The sequence below is a fragment of the Pipistrellus kuhlii genome, unplaced genomic scaffold (assembly GCF_014108245.1).
Source record: "Pipistrellus kuhlii isolate mPipKuh1 unplaced genomic scaffold, mPipKuh1.p scaffold_m20_p_17, whole genome shotgun sequence".
NCBI classification, from domain to species: Eukaryota; Metazoa; Chordata; class Mammalia; order Chiroptera; family Vespertilionidae; genus Pipistrellus; species Pipistrellus kuhlii.
Genome location: NW_023425482.1, coordinates 2,335,531 through 2,352,794, shown reverse-complemented (window position 1 = coordinate 2,352,794; position 17,264 = coordinate 2,335,531). Strand labels below are relative to the sequence as shown.

The window sequence follows — 17,264 nt, the reverse complement described above, 5'->3', positions numbered from 1 at the left end:
TAAGCAGTGAAAGAAATCAAGACTAAGGAAAGAAATTACATAAAGTTAAACATGATAACTAGAACTTAAAATATAGTTTACTCAGTATGTGTCAGGCACTGTGGATATAGATCAGCAGGTGCTATATAGTCTCTGTCCCTCACAAACAAATAAATACTCAATAAAGTGGACTGCGTGTAGTGAGCAGAATGAGGAAGCAGGGTTTTCCTTTCCTTAAGACTTTATTTTTAAAAATGTCTCAGAGGTTAGAGTGCCAACCTCTTGGGTTTGATTTCAGGTCAAAGGGCACTTACATGGGTTGCAGGTTTGATACCCTGCTGGAACGTGTTCCACAGACAGCCAGTCTGATGTGTCTCTTTTACATTGATGTTTCTCTCTCCCCCCTTCTATTCCACTCTTAAAATCAGTGGAATAAATATTCTCAGGTGAGGACTAAAATTAAAAATTTTTTTATTGCAGTTTACATACAATATATTAGTTTCAGGTATACAGCATAGTGGTTAGACAATTATATAATTTACAAAGTGATCACCCGATAAATCTACTACCCACATGACACCAAATGTAGTTATTACCATATTATTGACTAATTCCCTATGCCAGTGGTCAGCAAACTCATTAGTCAACAGAACCAAATATCAATAGTACAACGATTGAAATTTCTTTTGAGAGCCGAAAATTGACTTCTGCACACAGGCCACAAAGTTTTAATCGCACTGTACATGCATGCCCGCACGTGGTATTTTGTGGAAGAGCCACACTCAAGGGGCTAAAGAGCCGCAGTTTGCCAACCACTGGCCTATGCTGTAGAGCAGTGTTTCCCAAAGTGTGGTAGGCATATCCCCAGGGGTACGGGAAGAGTTTGGTGGGGATATGCACTGCACCATGCTTAGCTGTGCCTAATACATCCTTTTTTTTTTTTCTTTTCTTTTTGATGAGGGGTACTCAGCGTTACGAAAATTATAGAAGGGGTACACATATGTCAAAAGTTTGGGAAACACTGCTGTAGAGGAAGCAGTTTGTAGATGAAACTTGCATATTTTTACAGGTCAGAGAGCATTTGAACATGCAGGAGAGAAAGCATAAGTAAGGCAGAAAGACTCTAGAATGGGTGTCACTAAAAGTTTGGTTGGAGGGATTGTTCTTCATTGGAGTATTTACATCCATGTAGCAAAGGTCTTTTGAGTGCCAACTGGGTGCTAAGCACATTCTGCCTACTAGGGATATTCAGAGGAAGCAGAAAAGACATGTGGAAGATAGAACTAGGTTGGAATGTTTATTTTTGGGAGGCCCCACTAAGCTCGTCATTGAGAAATGCTGATGTTGAGAAATAAAGTTTTTATTTAAAAATGTCTCTTACTTCTGAATTGTAAAATTTGCTAAAACGTTTTGTCATGGATAACCTGTTTGCAACATAGAATATATTTCGGGCCTGGCCAGGTATGCTCTAACTTAGTTGGTTAGAGCATCATGCCGATACACCATGGTTGTGGTTTCAATCTCAGTCAAGGCATATACAAGACCCAACCAGTGAATGCATAAATAAGTGAAACAACATATTGATATCTCTCTTCCCTCCTCCTCCCCCCTTTCGTCAATAAAGAATATATTTTGTGCAACCCTAAAAGTTGTCTTTGACTTCTCAGAACTCCAGATTAATTTGGTTTGAATAGGAGAAAGTTCCTAAAATCTCTATTCGGTGCCTTTGAAGTAGTTTTAGCAGTTGAGTATTCAAGGATGAATTCCTAAGTGTCTAATATTTTAATGGATTAGTTGCTAGGATTGCCATATCCAAATATACAGATAGGGTGACTTAAATAACAGAGATTTATTTTCTCATAATTTTGGGCTAGGGGACTTAAAAGTGGGAACAGGTATGTTTTCTCCTGAGGTTTCTCTCCTTGGCTTCTCTTAAGGATATCAGTTAGCCTGATCAGGGCCTACCCTAACAGCCTCCTTTTAATCACTTTAAAAAGCACTATCTCCAAATAGAGCCACATTCTGAAGTCCTGGGGTTAGTGCTTTAACACAAGAATTGGGGGACACAATTCAGCTTAGGTTAAGTGTTAACCTTTTTTAACTGGTCCATGGAAATGTAATTAATATATCTAAATTTCTTTAAAATTTCCTAGCTAATAATCACAAGAAGTTGTCAGAATTTGGAATTAGAAATGGGAGCCGGCTTCAAGCAGATGACTTTCTTCAGGACTACACTTTATTGATCAACATCCTTCATAGGTAGGAACTATTAATATTTTAAATGTAAGAAATTATTATTTTTTTAATAAATCTTTATTGTTCATATTATTACAAATGTTCCTCATTCCCCCCCATTGCTCCCCTCCACCAGGTTCCCACCCCACCCTCTGCCCTTTCCCCACCCCCCATTGTCCTCATCCATAGGTGCACAGTTTATGTTCAGTCGTAAGAAATTATTTTAATATATGCACTTAAAATATAGTAAATGGGGAAAATATGTTTTCTTATCCTTAAACCCTAATATTCATTTGAAACTGCACAGTATATTTGTTCTGTTCAAGTTGACCCTAAATTCCCTGAGGTTTGACTGACAGAAAAATTTGGGTATTCAGAAATAAAAGGAGTAGACAAAAAAATGTTTAAGGGTAACTTGCAGATGATGCCTGATGAGAATGAGAGTAGAAATCCAAGGTTTGAATAGTTATAATCAGAGATGAGTTCATTTTGATAACTGAAGTAGAATAAAAATTCTATTCTTTTTTAAGACTCATTAGAAGAATGGAAGAATATTTTATTTGTGATCTGTAACAATACAAGAGAATATTAAAATTAATCCTGTATAGATTCCTGGGTCACATATATATTTCTTAAATTTTGATTTTACATCCTTTATAATAAGTATTCAAAGTGTTTGCATTATAGAATATTTGTGTATATATAACAGTTAAATATCGATGGTCCTCACAAGGTGCAGTTTTTTTGTCTCTTTTTAAGATGCAGTTTTTTACATGCTCATTAATACCCCTAAACTGTATCTTGACTTAGGACTTTTGGGTACCAGCTAACCAACAGTTTTTTCCAGTAGTTTTTGCCAGTATTGCCCTCTCTGTACAAACATATACAACTTGTATAGTTTGGAGAACATTGTATTTTATATATTTGGTTTATAAAGAAGCATTAAATGACAGGAAAGACTGAGTGTGAGTTATCTATAGTAATAAAAGCATATTATGCTAATTAGACCGGACAGCTGAATGACCTCACGGGTGTCCTTCCTGACAGAGCTGTGGTGGCAGGGGCTGAGGTAGAGGCAGTTAAGGGTGATCAAGCAGGCAGGTGAGCGGTTAGGAGCCAGCCATCCCAGATTGCGAGAGAGATGTCCTGATTGCAAGAGGGTGAAGACCTGACTAAGGGACTTCCCCTATACCCCATGCACAGATTTTGTGCACTGGGCCTCTAGTTAGTAATAAGTAAGTTTCAAGTCAGACAATTGAGCAAAGATGATGCTAGGAATGAACTCTAGCCTCAATTAGTCACCAATTGGATGTCAGTGGTGTGCTTTTGTACATGTTTTTGGGAACTCATTACAAAAGCAGGGTGCTGCCTGTAAAGATAGGGGGAAACCCAGAATCCATGTATCCTACTCCTAAAACACCAAATTACTTTGGTCAAGATCAGAGTCAGTCAAGTGTAGAATCTTCTCACATAGTAGCTGAAGAAATAATGCCAACAGGTTACATTGGGCCATAGAGTATTAGACTCAATTTTCTGCTTTAGCAATAGAAGTTATTAACGTTAAAAACAAACAAACTACCCTGCGCCTATTTGAAGATGTAGTGGTATTTACAATTTGAGCTAGAGAGTTGAATTGTCACAAAAATCTATTATGTATAATCTTGTTTTTTATTTTAGCTCTTTGAAAGAAAACCAGAATTCAAATATTTGATGTGTATACAGCCTACCCCTCAAATAGGAGCAGTATCTCTTCAGGAGTGTCTTTGCTTTTGTAAATAGTTGTAGTTCTGGTCTATTTTTATAGTCTGTGGTTCTTTTACAGTGAAGACCTAGGAAAGGATGTGGAATTTGAAGTTGTTGGTGATGCCCCAGAAAAAGTGGGGCCCAAACAAGCTGACGATGCTGCCAAAAGCATAACCAATGGCAGTGATGATGGAGCTCAGCCTTCGACCTCCACAGGTGAGTCATGGTCCCAGCCAGCAGGTTGTTAAGTATCCAACCAACAGCCAAGACTATATAGAAACAGATTATGATTATTTCATAAACGTCCTATATAATAAAGAGGTAATGTGTAAATCGACCCTCACAAGATGGCTGCCTACGACCAGGCTGGCAGGCCAGGAGGGGTGGGTGGAGGCAGTAAGGGGCGTGGGTGGAGTCAGTTAGGGCCGACCAGGGCAGGGAAGCAGTTAGGGGTGACCAGGCAGGCAGGCAGGTAAGCGATTAGGAACCAGTGGTCCAGAATTGAGAGAGCAATATCAGAGTGCCAGTTTAGGGCTAATCCATGGGATCAGGCCTAAACCAGCAGTTGGCCTTCCCCCAAAGGGGTTCTGGATTGGAGAGGCTGGGCTGAGGGGGTTCCCTGTGCATGAATTTTGTATACCAGGCCTCTAGTTGACAACAAAGTAGAAATCCATAGGACTACTAGAGGTATGTGTTGGCTTGGCATTGATTTGTTAATCGTCACCTGAGGATATTTTTCCATTGGTTTTTAGAGAGTGGAAGGGAGGGAGGAGGGAGGGAGGGAGGGAGGGAGGGGGAGAGAGAGAGAGAGAGAGAGAGAGAGAGAGAGAGAGAGAGAGAGAGATATGTTACACAGCGAGCCTGCAACCTAGGTACCTGCCCTTACCCGGAATCGAACCCAAGACCCTTCAGTGCCCAGGCCGACACTTTCCACTGAACTAAACCAGTTAGGGGCTGGCATTGATTACCTTAATGGAGTTTGGAGTGTATGACCCATGACACCATTTTTTTCCTACTGAAAATAGAAACATTGTGTTATTTTTTGTTAGTGGCTTTTTACATCTGGACATGTGAGTTTTCTACTAGATAGTAAAGACCATTCATTCTTAGTAGTAGTTTTGGATTTTGTATCTTTTATTTAGAGATGACAGATGAGTATATCTGACTTTGGAGTGAGCAGATGCTTGCCGAATATAGAATTAATAGCATTTCACAGTTTTCTCAGAACCAGTATGACTGGGAAATGTGCATCAGAGGCCCTGTCTGCTGGGTTTCGGTGCTGGTGCTTATACTTGACTGTGCTGGATTTGAATGTCTATTACCCCTCCCCACACCCCCCTTCATTCTTTAAGTCAGGAAACAAAAAGGTACCGATTTTTATACTTCTGTTTTCATTTCTTTGACCCTGGGTCTTTGTTCTTTGGAGTATGTTCTAGGTTCTGATGTTCAGTGAGAGTTTTAAAGATGGTCTTTGAGTAAGGGGCGTGGGTGGAGGCAGTTAGGGGCGACCTACAGTTTGGCCCACTTGTGGGCCATGGGTTCATGACCTTCTATGAAAATAGAGAGGCCCATCATGCTTTGAGGAAGGGACTAGAGTAGTTTTTAAAAATCATAATTTGAAATGTGGATTGGTTGATCCTCTGTGGATAGGTCTTGGAGGCTGTAAAATAGGCACTCTGCCTTTGATTTGTCGGTGTCAAGTTAAAAAGCATGCCCTATAAAGCCCCCACTGCATGGGTTTGTATCCTGACCTCATTCTCTACTTTTGATCTTGGGCAAGTCAAGCTCTTTGTACCTTAGTTCCTTTTTCTGGAAAACGGATAATAATGTTATCTTCTTTATAGGGTTGTTGTGATGATTAAATGAGTTGTTATTTGCAGTGCTCAGAACAGTTCCTGGCACATTGTAAGTGCTATGTATATGTTGTTGTTTTTGTTGTTGTTGTTGTGTTGTTGTTGTTCATCACTACCACAGTATTAGGATTTTTACTCTCCCTTTTCTGTTGGAGAAATAGAAATAAGGTACTGTAGTAAGTTATGAGTTATATCACACTTGTTATAATTTTTTGTTTTGATTATAAAAGAAATAGGTACTTGTTACAGAAAACGTTAAGGCAGTATAGAAATACGTTATATCAGAAGAGATAGCTTTTCACTTACATGAATATATTAATGAACCATTAGTAATTCCCACACTTTTAACCATTTTTCTTTTGTTTTTTTTTCTGAAATAAGCACAAGAGCAAGATGATGTGCTCATAGTTGATTCAGATGAAGAAGGCCCTTCAAATAATGCTGACATCAATGCAGAAGAGAGAAGTCGCAAGAGGAAATTGGATGAGAAAGAGAATATCAGTACAAAGAGGTCACGCACAGAACAGACAAAAGAGCTTGATGATGTTATAGCATTAGATTGAACAGCAGTGCCTCCAGCAGAACCCTCTGACTGCACGGATCACCCAGCGTCCTTTGTTCCAAAGGGAAAAAGTTGAGCCCAGTGACTTGAAGATGGTTCTGCTCCCTTTGAAAGCACTCATTTTGCTAGAACTATCAGACACATTGCGGAATGCTGTATGGAAGTAGGAACATAGTTTTAAAACCCTCTGAACAAAGCGTTTGCATAGCTAGTCATGAAAAGAAACCGTGCATGTTGCCTTTTTAATGTAAATATTCTTAGGTATCATTTAATAGTTTAAAATATTGTGGTTTAGTAAAGTTGATACCTGGTTATAAATATTATGCCTTTATTTTTGGTTAGAAAAAGAATTATTTTTAGCCTAGATCTAACCATTTTCATACTCTTGACTGAAACAGATTTAAAAAAGGTATCAAGTGCTGTGTTGAAACTTGTTTTTTAAATATGAACTGGCACTATGTATATTGATGTAAAACAGTGTTAATTTACTCAAGTTTTCAGCTTGTACTGCCTGGTATGTCTGTGTAAGAAGCCAATTTTTGTGTATTGTTACAGTTTCAGGTTATTTATATTTGATGTTTTGTAAAACTCAAATACAACTATACTATACTTAATGGACCAAATAAAATGGCCTCTGCATACTTGTACATGCCTGTGCAGTATCTGCTGCCTTGTTGGGTTTATTCGTTGTATTTTCTGTAGGAATGCTAAATCCTTTCCTTTTAAAAAATTAATTTGTGATGGATATGAAGGTTAAAAGATCTCCACTGTTTGCCATAGATGAGTGCTTTCTAAAATAAAGTTTTTAATGGTGGTGGTGCTTTTTAAATTTGGATTGTAAACAGTTGGCCTTTTATTGAGAATATTTCAGTTATCTTTGGCCAGCTCTTGTAACTTAGAGCCTTGGATTTGAGATTCCAGATAGCCAGAGTCTCCTGTATTCTGCAGTCTTCTCTGGAGTGTTCCCCACTTCTTCAGTCCTCCTTGAGTATACCATTCATTTTGGGCCTAACTCCAACCTATAGATATGGCTGTATCTGCTCCAGATGGATCAACACTCCCATCTGCCTAGACCCCAGAGGGCTGTTAGGGTACTCTCCTCACACAGATGTGCCTTGAGTTTTCAGATAACAGAAACCCCATTCTCCATCTCTGCCTTTGGGTTTTTTTGCCAGTGTCAACTAAATTTCAAACTGATAATTTATTATATTATCTCACTTTGTAAAATTCTTATTTGCCACCAGGTTAATTCTCAAACCTTGTTTTGTATCATTTGTAAACTCGGCATGTAATCAAAGCCTTCAGAAAAGTCATACTGAACAAGACAGCCCTTGGGAATATGCTGCTTGACGCCTCCCAGATGAATGGACTTTCAGCCTTCTGCAAGGAGGCTGGGTCCCTCCACAACTCGGGAACCTGTGGGCTTCACTTTGCTTTTAGATTTTGTTTTATTTTCCTCCAGAAAGAGTTTCAAAATAACATAAAAAAGTATCTTGGGCCGAGACCGGTTTGACTCAGTGGATAGAGCATCTGCCTGCGGACTGAAAGGTCCCGGGTTCGATTCTGGTCAAGGGCATGTACCCCAGTAGGGGTGGTGCAGGAGGCAGCTGATCGATGATTCTTTCTCATCGATGTTTCTAACTCTCTGTCCCTCTCTCTTCCTCTCTGTAAAAAAAAATCAATAAAGTATATATTTTTTTAAAAAAGTATCTTGGAATATCATATCTCAATAATGTTTGGTTAACTGGACACTGCAAATCATGTTCTATTTTGAATTCTGAAAACCAGAAATTTGCGTTTTGAAATTATTTTTATTCTTTAAAACTTTGACCTGCCTATTTAGACATGATTTTGACAGTTTCTATTTTGTATATATTCTTTTCTTAATTGACGGCACATGGCATTGAGTGCCAATTTGATCTGTAGAAGTGTGTTTATGTTTTGACAGCAATGGATTTCATTATTTCAACTATTTTCTTCAGTAGTTTCTGTTAATTTTCAACCTCTTTTTATAAAGTCAGTGTTTATCATTAAGGGGTCTGAGAAGGAGTCTTACCCAATTACACTAAGCAAACCCAAGTTGCCCCTACTTCCCTAGAGTCTGGAGACGTTAGGCCTGGCCTTGTATTTGTGATTTTCCCATGAGAGTTGTCTTCTCAGTAGTGGAGCTGGGAGCAGGACTCCAACCTGAGATACACCTGACAACATCTTCCAGCCTCACTGGGAGCAGTCTGGCGACTCAAGTTTACCAAACAAATCCATGGCCCCAAAGGTCAACCTACATTACTGAAGGCTTAAGGGAAAGAATTCTTCATTCTATTAAAAAGATTCAGTTATTTTATTTTATTTTTTATTTTTTTAATTGATTTTTCACAGAGAGGAAGGGAGAGATAAAGAGAGAGATAAACGTCGATGAGAGAGAAACATCGACCAGCTGCCTCTTGCACACCCCCTACTGGGCACGTGTCCACAACCCTTGACCGGAATTGAACCTGGGACCTTTCAGTCCGCAGACCGACGCTCTACCACTGAGCCAAACCGGTTTTGGCAAGATTCAGTTTTTTTTTAAATATATATTTCATTGATTTTTTACAGAGAGGAAGGAAGAGTTAGAAACATCGATGAGAGAAACATCGATCAGCTGCCTACTGCACCCTCCCCCCTCCATGGAATGTGACCGCAACCAAGGTACATGCCCTTGCTCAGAATCGAACCTGGGACCCTTCAGTCTGCAGACAGATGCTCTATCCACTGAGCCAAACCGGTCTCAGCCAGTGTTTTAGTAGTGTCTGACTCTTAAATAACCAATTAAGCAAAGATCAGTGGATGCCAAAATCTTTAGTAAAAAAGTCCACTCAGTGCTCAAATGCTACACAGATAACTTGCAAAAGGCAAGTCTTGACCATGGACTGATGCCTGTCACTACCATAATCAAGTGGTCAAACCCGGCATCACGAATGGGACAACCTGATGCTCCTGAAGAAAAACTAGCACCCAGGCAAAAAGAGAAAAGCCCAAATCTAACCCAGTGTCTAGACTTAGTTCCCAGCTGACTGGAAATAGAGGGGTTAGAGAAACCCATTAGCATGAGCAAACAATTGGACAAGTACACAATGTGGATCATATTAGAATTCAAGTACAAAACAAATGGCTGTAACAATTCTTGTGAAAATTGGAAATTTTAAAATGAAGTACATTAGGTGATGGTGGAATTATTTTCTTAGGTATGATAACCTTGTAGGACTGTCCTGATTTTTGAAATATTAGGGATGAAGGTCTGTAATACAATTTTTACATGGCTGAGCAAAATATATAATACAGTAAGAAAGGCAAAATTAACATAGAATCTAGTTGGGACTTAAATACATTGTTCATTGTATTATCCAACTTTGAAAACTTTCATAAAAGTGGAAATTACATATAGTCTGTATTTTCCTTTTGTGCCTATGTGACTTTAATATTTCGTATTGAGTATATTCTATGATTGAAATCAAGGCAATAAAGGTTATTAAAATAAGTTGGCATGAGTGTTGGTGATTTCTGGGTCCAACGTTGGTAAAGTTAGCATTACTCATCGTTGTTGCTAGACTGTGACCTAGGAAGAATTCTCTTTCATTTGAGCCTTCGGAGAACTAGGAAAAGCCAGGTTGTTCCTAGTAAATTACTTAGAAGCTGTCAGAAGCTTTCAGTTCATAATAACCATTCCTGTTCCTGAAAATGGTCCATTGGTGGCACACATATCTGAAGTGGACTTGTCCTGTTGAACACTAGCAAATTTAAGCCTCTACTAGCCTTTTTTAATATACAGAAAATGGAAGCTATTTCAGTAAAAAAAAAACAATCTGGAGAAAAATACTGGCAGGTGTTTCTAGTAACTTTTACAGGCAGCAAAGGCCTTCCATTTGCATCTTACAATAGTGTTCCTGAGGTCCGGAATCTCCATTTCATCATTTCCTAGGAGGATGTATTTAGAGAAATACTTTTATAATCACTTACATACTGGAAATACATTATTTGCATTCTGCACCAGAAGAAAACCGCACATCTAATTTAAAATCCAGCCAAATTTTTGAGAAAAGTGAACTGCTCTCACTAACTCAACTGATTCTTTTTTTTTTTTTTTTTTAATATATTTTATTGATTTTTGTACAGAGAGGAAGGGAGATAGAGAAACTGATCGAGAGAGTCATCGATCAGTTGCCTCTTGCACACCCCCTACTGGGAAGATGCCCGCAACCAAGGTACATGCCCTTGACCGGAATCGAACCCGGGGCTCTTCAGTCCCCAAGCCGACGCTCTATCCATTGAGCCAAACCGGTCCCGGCTATAGGTCTATGATTCTTTTGTATAGTTTGTATTTTTTAAAATATTTTTAAATTTATTGATTTGAGAAAAAGAGAAGGGAGAAGAGAGAGAAACCTATTTGTTCCACTTATTGATACATTAACTGGTTGATTATTTTATGTATCCTGACTGGGAATCGAACCTTAATGTATGGGGATGACACTAACCAACTGAACTACCCAGCCATGGCTTTGGTGATTTCTGGGTCCAACGTTGAAGACCATTTTGAAGACCATTACTTCCTGGTAAGATAATGTTTTTGGAAGTTTTGCTGCCTGACTCAGCAGCTTTAAAATGTACAGTGTGCTAAGAGAGCCCCCATGTTTTTACTTAAATCTTCAATTTATTTGGTTTTCAGAAGGAAAATAAAATCTTAGATCAAATCTTAAAAAAAATAGGCATTGTATTGGGTCTAGTAATAATTAATGTCGTTTTTAAACATTCGTTTAAAATCTTGCTTGGCGTTGACTTGTGTTGACATAACCTTCAAACACGTGGTATCTACAGAACGTGTGAAGTGCAATTAACAAGTTTTGCTTGAAAAAGTTTGTGTTTGGTTTGGTTTTTGTTGCCAAAACTAGGGCTAAGATGGCGGATGAAGAGCATATTCGGCACTGCATGCTTTATGAGTTCCAATTAGGAAGAAAAGCAAGTGAGGCTGCAAAAAACATATGTAGTGCTCTTGGTCAAGATGCAGTTAGCGCCAGAAAATGCCAGAGTTGGTTTGAGAAATTTCGCGAGGGAAATTTTTCGTTAGATGACAAGAGTGGTCGAGGCCGTGTGTCCAATTTTGATCAAGAAGCTCTTCAAGCTCTTTTGGTGCAAAATCCTCAAATTACCCAACAAGAGCTTGCAACAACTTTAAATTGTTCACAAAAAACAATTTCCAATCAATTGCGTGCACTTGGCAAAGTCCAAAAGTTTGGAAAATGGGTTCCTCATGAGTTGACCGACAACAACCGTAATCAAAGAGTCACAATTTGCAGTTCTCTCCTCTCTCGTCAAAACCGTTTGCCGTTTTTAGAGCAAATTGTTACCGGAGATGAAGAATGGGTGCTGTATGTTAATTTGAAAAGGCGGCCCCAATGGTTGGACAAAAATGAGTCTCCGCAGCCCACGCCAAAACCTGACTTGCATGCGAAAAAAGTGATGTTGTGTGTTTGGTGGAATTTTAAAGGAATTCTTCATTATGAACTTTTACCATCTAACCAAACCATTACAAGTGCAGTGTATAGTGCCCAATTGGAAAGGTTAGCCCAAGCTTTAAGAGAAAAAGAGCCCGCGCTGATTAATCGGAAGGGCGTAATTCTTCACCACGATAACGCATGACCGCATACTGCAAGAATCACTGCTGAAAAACTGCACCAGTTGGAATGGGAAGTTCTCCCTCAACCTGCATATTCTCCTGATATTGCCCCTTCCGATTACCATTTGTTTCGTTCTTTGCAAAACTTTCTTCTTGGAAAAAAATTTAATAATGAAGAATGCCTCAAAAATGCATTGACCGAATTTTTTGCATCAAAATCACAAGAATTTTACAACAGAGGGATTAAAATGCTTCCTGAGCGTTGGGCACAAGTAGTAGAAAACAACGGCAACTATATTGTTGATTAAATTTTGTTGTATTGTTTAAATAAATTCGATTTTAAAAAGTATTTTAAAACGACATTAATTATCACTAGACCTAATACACACACTGTCTCTCTCATTCTATAAATATGTATTGCATCCCTCCTCTGCACTATGCTGCACTTCTTGGAAAACCTTACCAACCCTGACAGCCAAGTTGGAAATTTTTTAAATATACATATATATTTTTTAGCCCAGCTAGTGAGACTCAGTGGTTGAGCCTTGACCTATGAACCAGGGGGACACGGTTTGATTCCTGGCCAAGGCACAGGCTGGGGTTGGGTGCTCATCCCCAATGTGGGCCATGCAGGAGGCAGTCAATTAATGATTCTCTCTTACCGATGTTTCTCCCTCTTCCTCTCTGAACTCAATAAAAATATATATTGGGGATCGAGCACCCAGGACTGCATGGAGCATGTTCTTGTGCCAGCCTCTGAGTGTGTCCACCTGCCTAGACAAAGGAAGGTTTTGGTGAACTTGAGAGGATAGATCGAGCACCTAGCATGTGCCCTGGCCACAAATTGAACCTTGACCTGGTTCATAGATCAATACTCAATCACTGCTAGCAATTTTTGAAATTGTTGAAAACTGTAAGACACTGTAAGGGATGGTGTGCGAAAGAAACTCAACTTCTCATGGCAACAATAGGTGGTGGAATGGGGATCTGGGGCTCCACATCCTCTCAGTTGCCAAGATTCTCAGTTGATCCTACCAGGAGCTTCCAGCATTACTGAAACTCATGAACAGCATCCTCTACGCTAGGCGTGTCGAACTCAATCAGAGAAGGGGCCAAAATCTAAAATCCAGCCTTAATCGCGGGCCGAATGGTTTACTGAACAGTCATAAACTGTCATTGTGATGGAAATGCAGCGGAGTGCAGTGATGACAGCACGGTGCGGGCCACATTGCAAGGCCTGGCGGGACGGATTTGGCCCGCGGGCCTTGTGTTTGACACACTGTCCCAGTTCTCTCCATGATGCTGCAGATTGGGTGAGGTCTTTGCTTCATACAAAATTTGTGCAGAAATTCCTATTCCTGAGTGTAGGGTAAGCTCTCAGGACAAGAAAGTGAGAGGGTTCTTCCAAGATGGCCCTTGCAGACCCTCCCCAGGGTAGCTCAATGGTTAGAGCATCATCCCTATACACCAAGGTTTTGGGTTTGATCCCCTATCAGGGTACATATAAGAAGCAACCAAAAATGCATGATGAGTCAATGTTTCCCTCTCTAAAATAAAAATGTTTAAAGGCTACTTGCTTCCTGGAGAAGGAAGCAAGCTGTAATTGTCAGATCTTAACCCTGATTCTTAGATTGGGGAACCAACACATCAATGGCATCAGCTACCAATTAATTGAAACTTCTGTGTCCCCAGAAGGGCCGAAGGGGATACCAGGGCCAGGGGACTTTGGCCTCATTCTGATTGAAAGAGCTGGGCCTCCAAAGAGGGGATGGGCATGCAGTGGATCAGGCAGAAAATGTATTTTTGGTCTGGGGCTGTGTGTGTATGGATCACCAGCTCCTAGGAGTTGAGCAGGGAGAGGTGCTTTATATATATTTTAAATATATTTTTTTATTGATATTAGAGAGAAAGGGAGAGGGAAAAATAGATAGAAATACCAATGATGAGAGAGAATCATTGATTGGCTGCCCCCTGCACGCCCAGTACTAGAGACAGAGCCTGCAATTCGGGTATGTGCCTGACTGGGAATCCAACAGTGACTTCCTGGTTCTTGCCAGCCAGGCCAAAGTGTGCTTTAGATGAAAGATTACTGCTGCTCTCCCAGGAAAAATTGCAGTGGTGAAGACTGCTGCCAGCTTAGGGGAGAGAAAGAAGTGTAGTCCCAGCACTTCCTCCATCGCAAACTCCACCTGGAGGAATGGTTGGGATCATTCCACACTACTCTAGTTAACCCAGTTCTCCAGCCACATTTGATTGACATCTGAGTGTATCCCAAGACTGTAGGAAAACCCCTGAATTGTGTTCATAATTGGGGTCCAGATAATACACATACTACAGACAGATAAGGGGGTCTGATGGAAGTTAGATTACAAGGAGAGATTCAAAACCTCTAAAAAAAATCACCATTAGTGTGGACAGTCTGGATAGGATAAGCCTCTGGGGCCTTAGAAGGAGAAGATGTGGGTTCAGGACATGGTGTGAGACTGCATGGAGCATGTTCTGTGCCAGCCTCTGAGTGTGTCCACCTGCCTAGACAAAGGAAGGTTTTGGTGAACTTGAGAGGATAGATCCAGAGCCCCAGCAGTTCTGTTGTGAACCTTTCCTTTCTCCAGTGGTGGGGCCCGGCGGTGGTAGTTGGAGCCAGCTCATACTAGTTTTTCCATGCTGATTATGCTAATTTCTTCCCAACTCTGTTCAGTGATACCATACTGGTAGTTTGAAATTGACTATGGAGGTATTGGAAATGCTTTAAATCAGCTCCTAATTTGTACAAACCTTTCCCAGAGCACTGGTTGATAAAACCAGCATACCCCTGGACCCAGGAGGAAAAAGGCCAGAGAGAGAGGTGAGCACAGAGAACCCTGTATCAGTGGAGGACAGGGAAGGCATCAGCGGAGGCTGGGCAGCCAGCCCAGACGGTGCTTCAAGCCCTATGCGCCAGCCCCTGGTCTTCCCTTCTCCCCGATTGTTCTTCTCAGAGGGAAAGAGCTAACAAATTGAGATAAAACACTCAGCATTTTGTAGTGAGGCTACAAAAGAAGGTGGGGTGTGACACATTTGGGTAATGTATAGATGAGACCACACCATTTTGAATGGTACTCTGTATTACTTAGCATGACAATGGTATGACTTCCCACACCGTTCAGTATTTTTAATATATTTATAAACACTTGCTTAATGTACTTCCCACTTCATGGAAGTATGTACTTTGTTTTAATGTTGAACAATGAACATTTTATTTATTTATCTAAACTTTTTAAAAAGTTGATTTGAGAGAGAGAGAGACATTGATGTGAGAGAGATACAGTGATTCGCTCTTTTCCGTATGAGCCCTGACCAGGGATTGAATCCACAATCAATTGAGCCACCCAGCCAGGACAATTCTATTTATTTATTTATTTAAGCCAGTTCTGGACCATTTTGTATAATTCACTCCTCACCAGTTTGTTCTGTCATGCTTCTAATAACATTAAAATCAACTGTGTAAATGTAGCCATGTGCATACTTCAGCATTTTCTGCACACTGTGCCCAAGTCTTATTACTGCTATTCTCGTGATGGACAGTTTTGGCCAAATGGGGTAGCACTCTATCAGATTTCCTCAAACCTGGGAAGCTGTTGTTGAGGATGACCAGGTTCGTTTTGCCTCGTCTGATCATCTCCAGAGTCTGCTTGTACCAGTGGTACTCTTGCCACTTTTCATAACCAGTTGGAGCCTAGAATTAATTGACTCCCATGTCTTTTTTGTCTTTGTGGCCACCATTTTTCCGTTTTAGATGTTGGATAGCCCTAAACCAAAATAGCTAACAAGATGGCCAGAGGTGAGAAAGCAAACTATTTTGGGTTGTTTCTGTTTCTGATTGTGGGTGGTTGTTTTTATTTATTACTATCAGAGTGGGTAATGCATTTTAGCTGACCCTGAACTCCAATATATATATATATATATATTAATATATTTTATTGATTTTTTACAGAGAGGAAGAGAGAGGAATAGAGAGTTAGAAACATCGATGAGAGAGAGTCATCAATCAGCTGCCTCTTGCACCCCCCCCCCCACTGGGGATGCGCCCGCAACCAAGGCACATGGCCTTGACCGGAATAGAACCAGGGACCCTTCAGTCTGCAGGCTGATGCTCTATCCACTGAGCCAAACCGGTTTTGGCTGAACTCCAATATATTGTTTAGATCTTGGAAGCTTTAGGTGGAGCAGTGGAGATGGAACAGTTATTTAAGAACTACCTTGAGGGCAGAGAGCTCCCTCTGAGCTCCTTTTCAGAAGGCTGGAAACCCAGGTACCGCACTGATTACATAAAGATGTGATGAACACGTTTTGCTTGCATTGTTATCTGCATTTTGCATTACTTCCCTAGCTTAGATTCTTGGAGCACTACTGCTTATAAGAGTTTTCATTTGTGAGAATGTTAATACTAGCAAATTGCTCTTCCTGACAGGATATACCAACATATATTCCTACCAGTAAAGTATAGGCAAGTTTCACCACAGTCTTGTCAAAATTTCCATTTTTAAAAGGGAGACAATGTGAGATGTGATAGCTCATTGTTGATTTTATTTGTCTTTCCTTTCTCAGATGATTTTTCATTAGGTAGCTTCTCTGGATAATAGTTCCCCAAATGCTTGAACCCACCTGTGCCTGCCCCCTTCACTCTGAGCCTAGGGGGTGGGTGTTAGGTGTTGGAATTCTGCAAGCTCTGAGAGGTGCTGGGTGAGACATTGTTCAACTGCCAGCTGAAGAGAATGGGCCGCAGTGGGTTCCTCAGCAATGTTGAGGCCCCACACCCTGCTCAGTCTGTACCAGGACAATTCTTGGTCCAGGCTCCCTACCACACTTGCTGGAATTCTCGGGCGTGGGAGGCTGGGAAAGAGAGACCCCATCCACTCAAGGTTGTTTTCCTGGATCCACCAGGTCCTGATAGATAGTGGTTTGCTTTTCTCTATGAGCTGTTTGAAATGCATGACAAGGGCTTTGTAATTTGTTTTCGGGGACAAAGCCCTGGTCACCTCTCTTCCATCCCTCACGTGGCCCCCAAGGCCAGACCTGTTGCAGCGCAAGTGTTTTCAGGAGCAACCCCTTGGCGCCTCTCCCAAGACCCTGAGGGCAGGTCCTGGAGAAACAAGGAGTCCTCACTTCTCTTGGTGACTTCATGTGGTGGTCATAGCCGCGGGTCATCAGTCCACTGGCTCAGCCTGAGTTCTGCTTCAGCCTGGCTTGGCCTCGAGGGCTT

The 17,264-nt window shown here is 40.6% G+C and overlaps 1 protein-coding gene across 3 annotated transcripts in view; it reads left to right on the top strand.

The window, feature by feature from the left end:
- Positions 1-7,205, top strand: part of UBA2 (ubiquitin like modifier activating enzyme 2) — a 56,603-nt gene extending 49,398 nt beyond the window's left edge. For 2 of the 3 annotated variants that reach the window (XM_036441171.2, XM_045582569.1), the window contains 3 exons: positions 2,133-2,238; positions 4,037-4,173; positions 6,192-7,205. In XM_036441171.2, coding sequence (XP_036297064.1) covers positions 2,133-2,238; positions 4,037-4,173; positions 6,192-6,373 — 425 coding nt within the window. In that variant the 3' untranslated portion in view covers positions 6,374-7,205. Of the gene's footprint in view, positions 1-2,132; positions 2,239-4,036; positions 4,261-4,608; positions 4,718-6,191 lie in introns of those variants that run through there. The other variant, XR_004988543.2, reaches the window with a different exon arrangement.
- The last annotated feature ends 10,059 nt before the right edge of the window (positions 7,206-17,264 follow it).